Genomic DNA, 13,852 nt, shown 5'->3' on the forward strand with positions numbered 1-13,852 from the left:
TTTCCTTAGGAGTTATGGGGTTGTTTAACTGGTTTATCTGTTCCTGATTTAACTTCGGTACCTGGTATCTGTCTAGGAAATTGTCCATTTCCTGAAGATTTTCAAGTTTTGTTGAATATAGATTTTTATAGTAAGATCTGATGATTTTTTGAATTTCCTCTGAATCTGTAGTTATGTCTCCCTTTTCATTTCTGATTTTGTTAATTTGGACACACTCTCTGGGTCCTATCGTTACTCTGGCTAAGGGTTTATCTATCTTGTTGATTTTCTCAAAGAACCAACTTTTGGTTCTGTTGATTCTTTCTATGGTCCTTTTTGTTTCTACTTGGTTGATTTCAGCTCTGAGTTTGATTATTTCCTGCCTTCTACTCCTCCTGGGTGTATTTGCTTCTTTTTGCTCTAGAGCTTTTAGGTGTGCTGTCAAGCTGCTGACATATGCTCTTTCCTGTTTCTTTCTGCAGGCACACAGCGCTATGAGTTTTCCTCTTAGCACAGCTTTCATTGTGTCCCATAAGTTTGGGTATGTTGTACCTTCATTTTCATTAAATTCTAAAAAGTTTTTAATTTCTTTCTTTATTTCTTCCTTGACCAGGTTATCATTGAGTAGAGCATTGTTCAATTTCCATGTATATGTGGGCATTCTTCCCTTATTGTTATTGAAGACCAGTTTTAGGCCGTGGTGGTCCGATAGCACGCATGGGATTATTTCTATCTTTCTGTACCTGTTGAGGCCCGTTTTTTGACCAACTATATGGTAAATTTTGGAGAAAGTACCATGGGGAGCTGAGAAGAAGGTACATCCTTTTGCTTTAGGATAGAATGTTCTATAAATATCCGTTAAGTCCATTTGGCTCATGACTTCTCTTAGTCTGTCTACATCTCTGTTTAATTTCTGTTTCCATGATCTGTCCATTGATGAGAGTGGGGTGTTGAAATCTCCCAGTATTATTATGTGAGGTGCAATGTGTGTTTTGAGCTTTAGTAAGGTTTCTTTTACGTATGTAGGTGCCCTTGTATTTGGGGCATAGATATTTAGGATTGAGAGTTCATCTTGGTGGATTTTTCCTTTGATGAATATGAAGTGTCCTTCCTTATCTTTTTTGATGACTTTTAATTGAAAATTGATTTTATTTGATATTAGAATTGCTACTCCAGCTTGCTTCTTCTGACCATTTGCTTGGAAAATTGTTTTCCAGCCTTTCACTCTGAGGTAGTGTCTGTCTTTGTCTCTGAGGTGTGTTTCCTGTAGGCAGCAGAATGCAGGGTCCTCGTTGCGTATCCAGTTTGTTAATCTATTTCTTTGTATTGGGGAGTTGAGGCCATTGATGTTGAGAGATATTAAGGAATAGTGATTATTGCTTCCCGTTATATTCATATTTGGATGTGAGGTTATGTTTGTGTGCTTTCATTCTCTTTGTTTTGTTGCCAAGATGATTAGTTTCTTGCTTCTTCTAGGATATAGCTTGCCTCCTTATGTTGGGCTTTACATTTATTATCCTTTGTAGTGCTGGATTTGTAGAAAGATATTGTGTAAATTTGGTTTTGTCATGGAATATCTTGGTTTCTCCATCTATGTTAATTGAGAGTTTTGCAGGATACAGTAACCAGGGCTGGCATTTGTGTTCTCTTAGGGTCTGTATGACATCAGTCCAGGATCTTCTGGCCTTCATAGTTTCTGGCGAGAAGTCTGGTGTGATTCTGATAGGTCTGCCTTTATATGTTACTTGACCTTTTTCCCTTACTGCTTTTAATATTCTTTCTTTATTTTGTGCGTTTGGTGTTTTGACTATTATGTGACGGGAGGTGTTTCTTTTCTGGTCCAATCTATTTGGAGTTCGGTAGGCTTCTTGTATGCCTATGGGTATCTCTTTTTTTAGGTTAGGGAAGTTTTCTTCTATGATTTTGTTGAAGATATTTACTGGTCCTTTGAGCTGGGAGTCTTCACTCTCTTCTATACCTATTATCCTTAGGTTTGATCTTCTCATTGAGTCCTGGATTTCCTGTATGTTTTGGACCAGTAGCTTTTTCTGCTTTACATTATCTTTGACAGTTGAGTCAATGATTTCTATGGAATCTTCTGCTCCTGAGATTCTCTCTTTCATCTCTTGTATTCTGTTGGTGAAGCTTGTATCTACAGCTCCTTGTCTCTTCTTTTGGTTTTCTATATCCAGGGTTGTTTCCATGTGTTCTTTCTTGATTGCTTCTATTTCCATTTTTAATTTCTTCAACTGTTTGATTGTGTTTTCCTGGAATTCTTTCAGGGATTTTTGTGTCTCCTCTCTATGGGCTTCTACTTGTTTATTTATGTTTTCCTGGAATTCTTTCAGGGATTTTTGTGATTCCTTTCTGTAGGCTTCTACTTGTTTATTAATGTTTTCCTGTGTTTCTCTAAGGGAGTTCTTCACGTCTTTCTTGAAGTCCTCCAGCATCATGATCAAATATTATTTTGAAACTAGATCTTGCTTTTCTGGTGTGTTTGGATATTCCATGTTTGTTTTGGTGGGAGAATTGAGCTCCGATGATGCCATGTAGTCTTGGTTTCTGTTGCTTGGGTTCCTGCGCTTGCCTCTCACCATCAGATTATCTCTAGTGTTACTTTGTTCTGCTATTTCTGTCAGTGGCTAGACTGTCCTATAAGCCTGTGTGTCAGGAGTGCTGTAGACCTGTTTTCCTCTCTTTCAGTCAGTTATGGGGACAGAGTGTTCTGCTTTCGGGCGTGTAGTTTTTCCTCTCTACAGGTCTTCAGCTGTTCCTGTGGGCCTGTGTCTTGAGTTCACCAGGCAGGTCACTTGCAGCAGAAAAGTTGGTCTTACCTGTGGTCCCGAGGCTCAAGTTCACTCGCGGGGTGCTGCCCTCGGGCTCTCTGTGGCGGCAGCAACCAGGAAGATCTGCGCCGCCCTTTCCGGGAGCTTCAGTGCACCAGGGTTCCAGATGGCCTTTGGTGTTTTCCTCTGGCGTCTGAGATGTGTGTGCAGAGAGCAGTCTCTTCTGGTTTCCCAGGCTTGTCTGCCTCTCTGAAGGTTTAGCTCTCCCTCCCACGGGATTTGGGTGCAGAGAACTGTTTATCCAGTCTGTTTCCTTCAGGTTCCGGTGGTGTCTCAGGCGCAGGGGTCCTGCTGCTCCTGGGCCCTCCCCCACGGGAGCCCAGAGGCCTTATACAGTTTCCTCTTGGGCCAGGGATGTGGGCAAGGGTGGGCAGTGTTGGTGGTCTCTTCTGCTCTGCAGCCTCAGGAGTGCCCACTTGACCAGGCGGTGAGGTCTCTCTCTCTCACGGGGTCTGGGAGCAGAGAGCTGCTGCAGGCCCCCTAAGCCAGTTTTGACCCAGGAACTGTTTGAGGTGTCTTCATTTACTTGTTACAAAGCCAGTGTACTCACAGTGCGGTCAGTGGTCTCACCTCCTGACCTACCAGATAACTAGATCACTACTTCACATAACTTCAGGAATTTTAGGCATTTTTGTCATTTGAAGATTTGCCACCAAATGCGTGTGGCTGGTTTTTGAGATCCACCTCCAGACACCCAAACATTTTTGATAGATCTTGAAACATTCCCTAGGCAAAAGCAGTCCAATCTAGAGTGATCTTTTTCTTTCCCATAGCGGACAAGAGAAAATTTATGACATCGTGTCAGAGACGATAGAGAATGACTTCCCCACGTGGTTTCACGTCGTTGTTGGACACATCAGCAGCCCCGTGGTGATACTCCCAGCTGTGCTGCTTCTGTTGTGAGTACTACACCTCCCAGCCTGCAGGGGGCATCACATCTCCTAGCCTCCGGGTTCGGTCAAAACTCCCAGACTTGAGGGGACACTACTCCTCCCAGCCTCCAGGGGGTGCCACAGGTCTCAGTCTGCTAGGGAAGCTGTGTGTGTGGCCACCTGATCACACTGATGTGCAATAGTTAAGTAAAATTGGACCATTCAGAAAGCATGCACAAGGGTTGATGATCTGAGCCACCCTTCAGAGTACCATGAGCCACTGTGCCAGGGAGGGATGGCCGCAGAGCTACTGAGTCAACCACATCACCCAGTCAATTGCTGTGGCTACTCTACTGGGGAGGGACACTATTAATACCAGTATAGTATTCTGCAGAAATGTAGATAATTTTTAAATGTCATAATTCAGCTGATGTGCATTAGGTCTTACAAAGAGAAGCGAAACCAGTAGCCACAGTTCGATTGGGTGCAAGGTACCTGCTGGTCTTGGTGCCTTATATTTAGTGTCAGGGTGCAGAATCTGAAGCAACGGGAGTCAGCTGTGGGAAGCAAATGGAAAAAAAAAAATGAAGTTGTGCTTTCCCAGTGGCCACAGGCTATGAGAAAGAAAGCAGAGGTATTTTTTGTTGAAGATTCAGAGGTTAGTAAGTAGCACACTTCTAACCTGGGAACCCTCACTTCCACCGCTACCTACCTGGGCAGGGCTGGAGAGTGAAAGAACCAGTTTAAAGAAACCCACTTAATGTCCCATGTCCTTCCGTGCCAGCATGCTCATCTACTACCTTCAGAGCATCGCGAGATCACTCAAGCTCAGCAGCCAGCAACTCAGGATGCAGATCCAAAACGCAAGTATCAACTGAACTCAGCTCTCATCTATGCCAATGTCAGCCCTGGCCATATACCTGCACCCTCTCCAGCATGAGAGTCCAAAACAGCTCCAGCCCTCTGGTTACAGCGATATTTGCACATGTACTATGGTACAAAGTGACTACCCACCAAGTCCTCTCAAGTCGTTTCTAAAAATACCCAGTGGTTGCTTGCTTTTGCTAGGAGCGAGCCTGCTCACCTAAGCATTCTTTTCAAGGCAACATCAGGCTCCTAGTGTGACAGGCACCTCTGTAGACTTTAATAGACTGGTGACGAGCCACTTCAACCTGGATCAACTTTGACCCCTGAGCTCCTAGTATTGCTTGAACCTCAAGCACTCTTCTCTCCTCTTTTTTATCCTTTAGATTTTGTCTGGCATAGACTTCTTTCCACCTGTAAGACACACGCCTCCTAAAGTAGCCAGATTGAGGCAGATTCTTCCAGGCCTTCCACTTCTTCTCTGTATCCTGCTCCCTCAGGGTCAGAAGGAGGCCAAGGAGGCATCTAAGATACCAAACTAATCTGGGTCGTATCTATCCTGAAAGTCACCCTTCCTTAAGGGAGGCCTCCTGCTCACCTTCTGTCTCTCTCCATCATTGAAAAACAACTCCAAGGAGCCTTTTCACTAAGGAAAGAAAAACAACTGTTCCCATACATACAAATTTATGTAAAGGGGTAAGAGCCTGGCTTTGTGAAATGTCGAGTTAGGGATCCATTTCCACTTGCAGGGCATTTTTGCCGGTGGATATCACCCTTGTGGCTGCTTTGAATTTTCTTTCTGACTCTAAACATTTCAGGCTGAGCCTCCTTAATCTAAAGACCTGAACTGCTTCGGGACCCAAAAGTCCTTGAGTGTCAACATGCGGCGGAATGTAAAATTCCACACCATGAAACTCCTTTGTGTACACAAACTGTCAAAAATAATATTCTATGAAATCACCTCCAGGCTGAACATGCTCAGTACAGGTAAAGCAAAAGGAATCTCCTTTGAAAGTTGGGTCTCATCCCTAAAATATCCAGAATATTAAATTCTACAGATGCCAACTCGTTCAGCTACAGGATACTCTGTTTGCCTTGGAGCAGTCTCACACATGCTTGAATTAATTGTCCTTACAGGAAACTCATCAGGCAAAAATCCTTGACTTTTCCATTGTACATTTTTTTACTCAAATAATAGGTCTAGCTCGTCTCTATGACCTGAGCATTCTGTCCTCAATGGTACTGTTGTGCCCAGAGTATGAATAATAGCACCTACGTCTTTTTCTCTCTCTGCCAAAGAAAATGGTAACTGCTTCCTCTTAAACCTTAAGCAAACTGGCTGTACTTCCTATTCCAGGCGAGATCAGAAGATAAAAAAAAAGTTGCCCAAATGGTAGAGGGTAAGTAAGTCTTAAATTACAAACGTCTACTCTCTAAGTTGATGAGCCCTTACAGAAGGGGCCCCATAACCAGTGCTGGATTTTCACAAGTCATTGGGTACACTGAAGTAAAACCAGGGCCAGCCACTGCCCTAAACCCTTGATTTAATCGTGTGCAGGCCTATAACTAACCCCCAGACCTCTATAATCAGAAGGGGACTTTGAAACAGAAGAGAAAACTCAGTGTGATAAGATGGAAAATGTTCCAGCACCTGCTTATCTAACCACTTTGTGTGCGTCCTCTCAGACATTCATCTCTCCCCAGGCGAGCCTATCTCCCCAGCCTCTGCCCAGGCTCCCAAGTTCTGTCTTCTCTGTCCTACTGCCCTAGCCATCCCTAGTGATGCCAGGCAGGCAGGCTCAGCCACTGAAGCAGATCCAAGTGAAAATTCAAAGCCAAAGGCTCTCCAAGGTCATCTTTCTTTTGCCAGTTCTCCAAACTCAGACCCATCAAGGAGAAGAGCAAGCTGTGCTCCCAGAAGGAAGGGGAGTGTGAGAAACAGATACCTGGCATGGCTAGAAGGCTGGACTTGGGGGTGCAATGACAAGTTCAGCTCAAAAAAGAACCAGGAGCTCTGCCCCATGAGGCCACTAATAGAATGCACTGAGAGCCGGAGCACTGGTGCTCACTTGGTACCACTGAGCTGCCACAGCCCTCGCTACCTGCCTGAGCATGAAAGGGAACGAGATTCAAGCGTTCCCATGAGCTAGCTCCCGCAACTATTTTAAGGTGAACTGTCCAGAAAAGAGTTCTTCTCCTCGAGGAGACTCAAGCCTGAGGGTCACATTCCAGGTGGAGGAGTCACCAGGTGACAATTTCGTATAAGGGATGACTGTACTCTGTCAATGGAGAATACTGTATAATCTAGACAGAGCCACCCACCCTTTCTCCAACAGCCTTCCCTTGCCTTGGGGGTGGGGGAGGGGTATCAGACTGTACCCTGTAGTCTCAGGTACAACACTGGGCTCCTCCACTTCTTGCTTCATTAAGTTGCCTGGATCCCGTGTTTGGAATAGTGGACTGTGTATTGCCAAGGGTCCACTATGTTTATAGGTGAGTTTATATAATCTTATAAACTCGGTTGCTATTGAAGTCCCTTAGCTAAATAGCTTTGTTCCAGCCAGTGTTCTGTTGCGATCATAAATACACCCCGCTCTCATAACGACAGAAAGGTTTGTTTTGCCTCACAGTTTCAGGTTCCAATCTGTGTTCCATTGGCCCCATTGCTTAGGAGGGGCGTCATACCACCCTGGGAGAGAGTGCCAAGCAAACCTGTTCACCTCACAGTCAGAAGCAGAAAGGGGTATCCCAATCCCCTTAGAGCGCATGACCCCTATGACCGGAGGACTTAGCCCCAGGCTGTAGTCTTAAAGATTCCACCTTTTCCAAAGGGGACCAGATAAGGGACCAAGTGATAGCATGGGCCACGTGGAGATTTTAAGGTTCAAAGCACAGCAAAGGTGGATATGTCACCTGCTCTTTCCTCTGCCTGCAGCTCGAATCCAGACTCATGAAGAAAGCAGCAAGAGGCTTCTAAAGGACAGTGACCTTATCAGCCAGCTGTCCTCTGCATACCTGGCAACATCCCATAACAATGGCAACATGCTCAACTTTGACTCTCTGAGTAGCAAGAGCCTCAGGATGGAGACAATTACAAGGTCCCTGCCCCAGAGTCCTGGACAAGGGTCCAGAGGCCCCTGCTCTCCTCTTCCAGATGGATCCAGATCAAGACCAGAGCAGGACACCAATAGGTGAGGATGAACTCCAGCACAAAAAGGAGGCAAGGACATTAAATTCCAGGACTGCCAGAAAATCAGAAGGCGGGGAGAATGCCAAGAATGGGGGAAGGGAGATCAAGAGTTTTGAAACCTACATTACCATACAATCTGTAGTACACCTTCCTCACAGCCTAGTATGCATATTTCTGTAGCCTGGGAAAGTAAGATGTCGCTCCACAGTTGATGTCCCAAGCCAGCATTTTAGACTACAGAAGCAGAAGGTACAGTTCCCCATGGTCACCTTCAGTAGCCTGGGGAGTTCCCCAAGACTTTTAAAAACGTGATTCAGGCCAAACTTACATTTGATCCATCCGGGGATGAAGATCAAGACCAGCTAGTTTAAAGCTGAGGTTGGTAAAGGCATTTTAATTTAGGCATTTTAATCAGGAGGCTTAAGTGAAAGAGAGGTACACTGGGAAGGAAAACCAAGGTGCACTGGAGATCAGGGGTGAGCCCAGCAGTCAAGGCTCATTGTTTTTATGATGATGATGATGTTGTTGTGGTTGTTTTTGTTGTTATTGTCGTCATCGTCATTTGTTTTCAATAGTCTTATATAAGACTTCAGTGGGGTTGAAGTTATTATGTGCAAAGGTTTATTAAGAAACTTAAATGAGACCAATGCAGAGTACCTGACAGGATTGCAATGTATAAGGTGAAAACAGAGATCTCGGGGACACAGAAAGTCAGGATACCCTCACTGGGAACAAAGTGAGCAGTCTTGTTTGAGATTCTCAGGCCTTGACTAGGGAAGGAACAAAACCCTACACAAGGTCTCATACATTCAGCCCTTAATCTTGTTCCTTATTACCCATAAAGTATCTATGGGTAAGAGGAATATGCACCTCTATGTCCCAACTGTCATAGCCAGTGATGAGAGTGCTGGGATTCCTGATTCTTGGCTAGTGACAGGTTCCAATGATACCCTGGGGTGATGAGCTCTTCCTTTCCCCTGTGTCACAGAGCTTTCTTATCTTTTTAACTGGCCTCATTCCACTTTGGGTCTCTGAATGGTAAACAGTCTCTTCATGTAGACTGGTAAGTTACTGGCCAGACCTTCAATGTGTTATTATATGGGCCAGATGCTTCATTTTCATCTTCAAGAAAGCAAGAGAACCCAGCTTCCTTAAGTATTCAAACAGCACCCAGAAGAACGAGGAGACAGGATTGTGTTCACCATGGTAGTACAGCGGACACCATAGAGATGGATACAATTTTTCCTTTTTCCTTCCCACAAATTATCGTAGAACTTGAGAATTTATTTTATGCAAGTTGTCTTCATATCCTCAGAGTACCTTGACAAGTATGGAGGGATGTAAGTCTTTCTTGGGATGTCACTGAGGGCAGGGTCAAAGAACAGTCACTGGTCCTTTGAGCAGGTATAGTTCCCCCAAATGGACACTCTGAAAAGTTGGAGAGCAGGTTAGCCCACTAGAGCAGTGTTCCTAACATGCATTCCACAAACATTAGCCCCGTAAAAGGTTTCTAACAGAACCAGTGCTCTGTGGTGGCATATGTTAATGAGGTATGCCTTGATGTGCACCCTTATGGAGAGTGGCATCTCTTATCCTATCAGGGCTCTGAGATGTTCCGTGTGGTCCTGCTCCCTGAGTGCTTCCATGCATGCATCCCTGGGATCACCTACAGACACTTTGGAATTCCTGGAGATGTGGAGGGATACAGATCCATAGCTACTTAACCACTTCTGTCTTACAGGAATCCACACGGGCCGTGTTCCAGCACAGGCAACCTCCACAAGAACAGATCCTGCTCATCTGTCACACAAACACAGCCCCTCAAAGATGCTCGCTCAGAGCCCCTTTCCAGAAAAAACTTTCAGCCAATCCGTCCTCCTTTCTGTGGATCTGAAGTCTCTGCCTTGATGACACATGGCCACGGTCTCCGTGCTCCCAGATACTATGTCGTCAATGAGCATGACTCTCACAAAAAGACCCACTCAGCTTTCTGGCCAGAAAGACATTTCAAGATAGATGCTTTAGGTGACATTGTTGAGTTGTACCCCAGGAATGTAGGGCAGTACATGTCCTGGGTTCCCCACCAGCCTTCTTCTCCACAGCTGAGTGAAGAAGAGGAGGAGATACTGAGAAGAGATTTGATCCAGTGGTCAATCCCTGCTAGCTCCCTGACAGACCTCCCTCGGTCTTCTTGTTTTTACACTGGTGACAGATCAGAAAATAACACCAGAGACCCTAAGTACCAGCGAAGGGTGTACTACAGATCTGGGGAAAATAGTTTTGAAGGCCAGCTTGAGAGGCCAATATTTGTACACAAAAAGCCACGACCCAGAAATGTCCAATACCCACAGCATCCCCTGAAGGCCAAAGTCAAAGCTAAGTTCGAACCATCGTTCACAGAATCTGATTCTGTGTCAGCAGCCTCCAGCAGTGACCAGCAAAACAGCAACAATGACCAATACAGGCATGTCATGTCCAGCCAGGCAAGATTCCCCAGGTCTGCCAGCCAGCTGGGCAGGAGGAAGGCCAAGTACAGGCAGGTACTGCCCACAGATCTAAATGACCTAATTTGTTCAAATGTCTAGGCTTCCTCTATCCATGTCTCTTCCTAAAGACTGGATCTCTTTGGAAGTATTGAAGGCACATCGTCCCATTCTTCCTGGAAGAGAAGACCTATATGTGAGCTGTTAAAGATCTGTAGAGCTTCTTTGGGCTTATTCATAACTGCTGTCCGAGGTTCTGAGACCCAGGGGCTGTAATTTCCTATTCAAAGCAATGGGGTATGCATGGCCATTCCCAATGTTTCTTTATGTCTAGCATATATCACTGTATCAGGCTGTCATTTCAAGAAAATACCAGGCCTTTTATTCCATTCAAGATGGCCATGCTCACCTGCAAGCCAGACATCTCATCATGACTGCAAAACCCAACCTCAGCACTCTTCTTATCTTTAGTTAACATGAGTGAGTGCTTTGCACTATGATCTTTTGATGTATGAGTATCAGGACTCCATAGTGAGCACCAAAATTAGGTGGCTGCCCTTGAAGTGTTCAGAGTACATAGTTTATGAGGACAACAGGTTTAGTTGTGGCCAGAGTAGAACACTGCAAACCTATTTAACTCTGTATTACTCTATCAGAACACAGATTAGAAATGACCACAAATTTATAGCTGGGTTTTCCTGGTTCATGGGAAGGAAGGGGGTTGAGACTCAGCGGAACCAAAGCTCAAACATCCCTAAAACCACCCATCTTCTTACCTCTCAGCTCTGATTCTGTGGTTGCCAATCTTGTTTTCCCCCAGTGCCAATAGACAGAGATCTGTTTCAGTTCAGGTAGGAGGTGAAAAATTCACAGTCACAGAGATGCCAGGCCCACAGCCGCCACGTAACAAGTCCACAGAAAAGAGCAGAGCTGCCCCTACCCACTTCCCACTATGTCTGCTCACAAGGAGTTGTTCTTTGGCTTCCCTGACAGGCCCTGTGATGGGTTTGCCAGCTGTGTGCTCCATCCCATAGTAACCAGCTTGGTGCCCTGACTCCTATTTCCATATCTTTTTTAAAAGCCCTGACTTTTAACATTTCTGTCTCCTCTACTAAATACTCTGAATGTCTGGAACAAACGGCACCATGGTTCTACATTCCCAGTAACTGACACACAACAGATGTCACATGTGTGTTTTCTATCACTGCTGATGATTAGAATAACAATGGGGACCCTCACACATTGAATTTCTTTGGCAACAGGGAACATCACATTGACCATTGACAATGCCATGGTCTGGTAAGCCTTGAGCATATACAGCATCCAGAGCAAGGAAAAGGTTTCACAGGTAAATGAGTCTTTCATAAACTCTTTCTGTCAACTCTCTTTGTTAGTGAGATCAACAGCAAGGGTGGCACCATCCCAACCAAGGTCAGACAGATGTCCTTGCAAGGTATGGTCTGCACTTGTGGTAACCCTAGTGCCCGGTTGAGATTCTGGTCAGATCATCTGTTATCCTGTCCACGTGCACCAATCTCCCTGCTTCACAACCACCATGTTTCATTTGCTTTCTTGTCGGAGCAATTCTGTTCTGCCTGTTGCGATTTTCACACCACAAGTGGCTTCTTAGGATGCACACTTGTTGTTCTAGCATCTCCAGGGGTCAGGAGTACAGGCATGGCTGGCTGGGTCCTCTTCTCCAGGTCTCACCAGGCAGCAGCTGAGGCACCATCAAGGGCTGACATCTCACAGAGGCCCCAAGCCCTCTTGCAGCCTCATGAAGTTCTTGGTCAGATGTCCAGGCTTTAAGGTTGTAGAGGCTTCCTGCATGTGCCTGCTATCCAACATGGCTGATGGATCTACACTGGCAGTGAAATGTGTCCCCATTTGTTACCCAACATGGCTGATGGATCTACACTGGCAGTGAAATGTGTCCCCATTTGGTACCCAACATGGCTGATGGATCTACACTGGCAGTGAAATGTGTTCCCATTTGGTTTCCAGTCCCTTTTGTCAGGGGTAATATGGGCCCTCATTTTACAAGTTGAAAACCCTTCTTCCTGATTCCTAGAAGTTGACTCATGGGGGACCTTAATCATAGCATCAAGACCATTTCACCTTTTCTGTAAAACATAGCCCTACCATAGGATGACATTTCCTAGTGTTCAGAACATTCCACAAACCATCCATCCCATAGAGGCAGGAAACTTGGAGGCCTGCCACAAATTCTTAGTACCTTGCTAGATGTAAATAGATGAATGTCCTAATGACTAAATCACATAGGGTAAGGCCACTGGATCAGAGGCCAAGGTAACTCCCAATGCTAACCACGAAGGTTTGTATAAATATTGGTATTTGCAAAGGTCACACATCTGTGGATAATCTCCCTCACTGAACTCATGAGGATGAGTGTACAAGTTTTTGAATTCTATGTCAAGTTGGCTCTAAGAGGTGATGGTCTGGATGGTTCTGCAGTGACTGGAATGTCCTTTAGTGGCAGAGGTACCCACAGCAGTGCCACAGTGAGGAGACATACCATGGTTCTGGGATTAGGGCTGGGGCCTAGAGTTCCCTGGCACGTGGAGATAGGTTAGGAAAGCCAAACCTATTTCCAGACACCTGCAGGATCAGCAACCTGTGTTGCAAGGGAAAGAGAGAGTGTGAGATAGCCAGGGTTGATGTGTGAGTTCAGAGCATGTGTATATAGCACCTTGTACTGGGTGATTCCAACTTAGAAAACTTTAGGACACCGATTAGCACAAAATTGAGTGTGGTGAGTACCCATATTCCCCTTACAAAGGTCAACAAATGTTTGTATTTTGTTTCCATGGAGCCATTTTTGTTTAATAATAAATCACTATAAAGCTGTATCTGGAAGACTGAAACAAGAGGAATGGACCACAAGTTCAAGGTCAGCTGGAGCTACATCGATCCAGGCTAGCCTGGGCTACATAAGGATACTCAGAAGAGAGAGATAATCAGACTATTCTCTAGCCCCCACACTACAGGTCCTCCCTCTCACACTGTCAAGAGTTCAGTGTAAATTGATCCAGTAGCTTGTTGTTACTGAAATATTAAATAGTCTCAGCATGGGGTTCCTTCCTGCCATAGACCATTTGACCATTTATGTTCCTGGATGAAAGACACACACACACACACACACACACACACACACACACACACAGAGAGAGAGAGAGAGAGAGAGAGAGACAGACAGACAGACAGACAGACAGACACACACACACACACACACACACACACACACACACACACACAGAGCCTTTATAGTTTAATATGCCCTAAGCAGCACAATACCCGGGCAACTGCCTACCCGCCATGCTGTTAGAGTTCAGTTTCTATCCATAGCCCCCTTATTACTTACTGTTTCAATAGGGCTGCTACTAGCTCCAATTGGCCAGTCCACATGGCTATGTTTACTGGAACCGCCTTTCTCCTCTCCCACACTCTCTAAGGCATGGCAGCTCTCCGACTCCTGCTCCTTCCTCATGGTCTCAAGCCTGGGAAACCTAAACGCCACCTATGTCTCTTCTTCCCAGCTATTGGCTGGGGGCATCTTTATTTGCCAATTAGAATTAACTGGGAGCAGAGTCCCTCAGT

The 13,852-nt window shown here is 45.3% G+C and overlaps 1 protein-coding gene across 2 annotated transcripts in view; it reads left to right on the forward strand.

The window, feature by feature from the left end:
- Window positions 1-13,102, forward strand: part of Tmc3 (transmembrane channel-like 3) — a 47,086-nt gene extending 33,984 nt beyond the window's left edge. Inside the window, exons 18-23 of one of the 2 annotated variants that reach the window (XM_087656131.1) lie at window positions 3,599-3,724; window positions 4,482-4,560; window positions 5,919-5,960; window positions 6,325-6,412; window positions 7,497-7,752; window positions 9,493-13,102. In XM_087656131.1, the coding sequence (XP_087512257.1) occupies window positions 3,599-3,724; window positions 4,482-4,560; window positions 5,919-5,960; window positions 6,325-6,412; window positions 7,497-7,752; window positions 9,493-10,336 (1,435 nt within the window). In that variant the 3' untranslated portion in view covers window positions 10,337-13,102. 2 annotated transcript variants of the gene reach the window in all.
- Window positions 13,103-13,852: the final 750 nt, after the last annotated feature.

The sequence above is a fragment of the Rattus norvegicus genome, chromosome 1 (assembly GCF_021556685.1).
Source record: "Rattus norvegicus strain SHRSP/BbbUtx chromosome 1, alternate assembly SHRSP_T2T, whole genome shotgun sequence".
In the NCBI taxonomy this organism is placed as follows: Eukaryota; Metazoa; Chordata; class Mammalia; order Rodentia; family Muridae; genus Rattus; species Rattus norvegicus.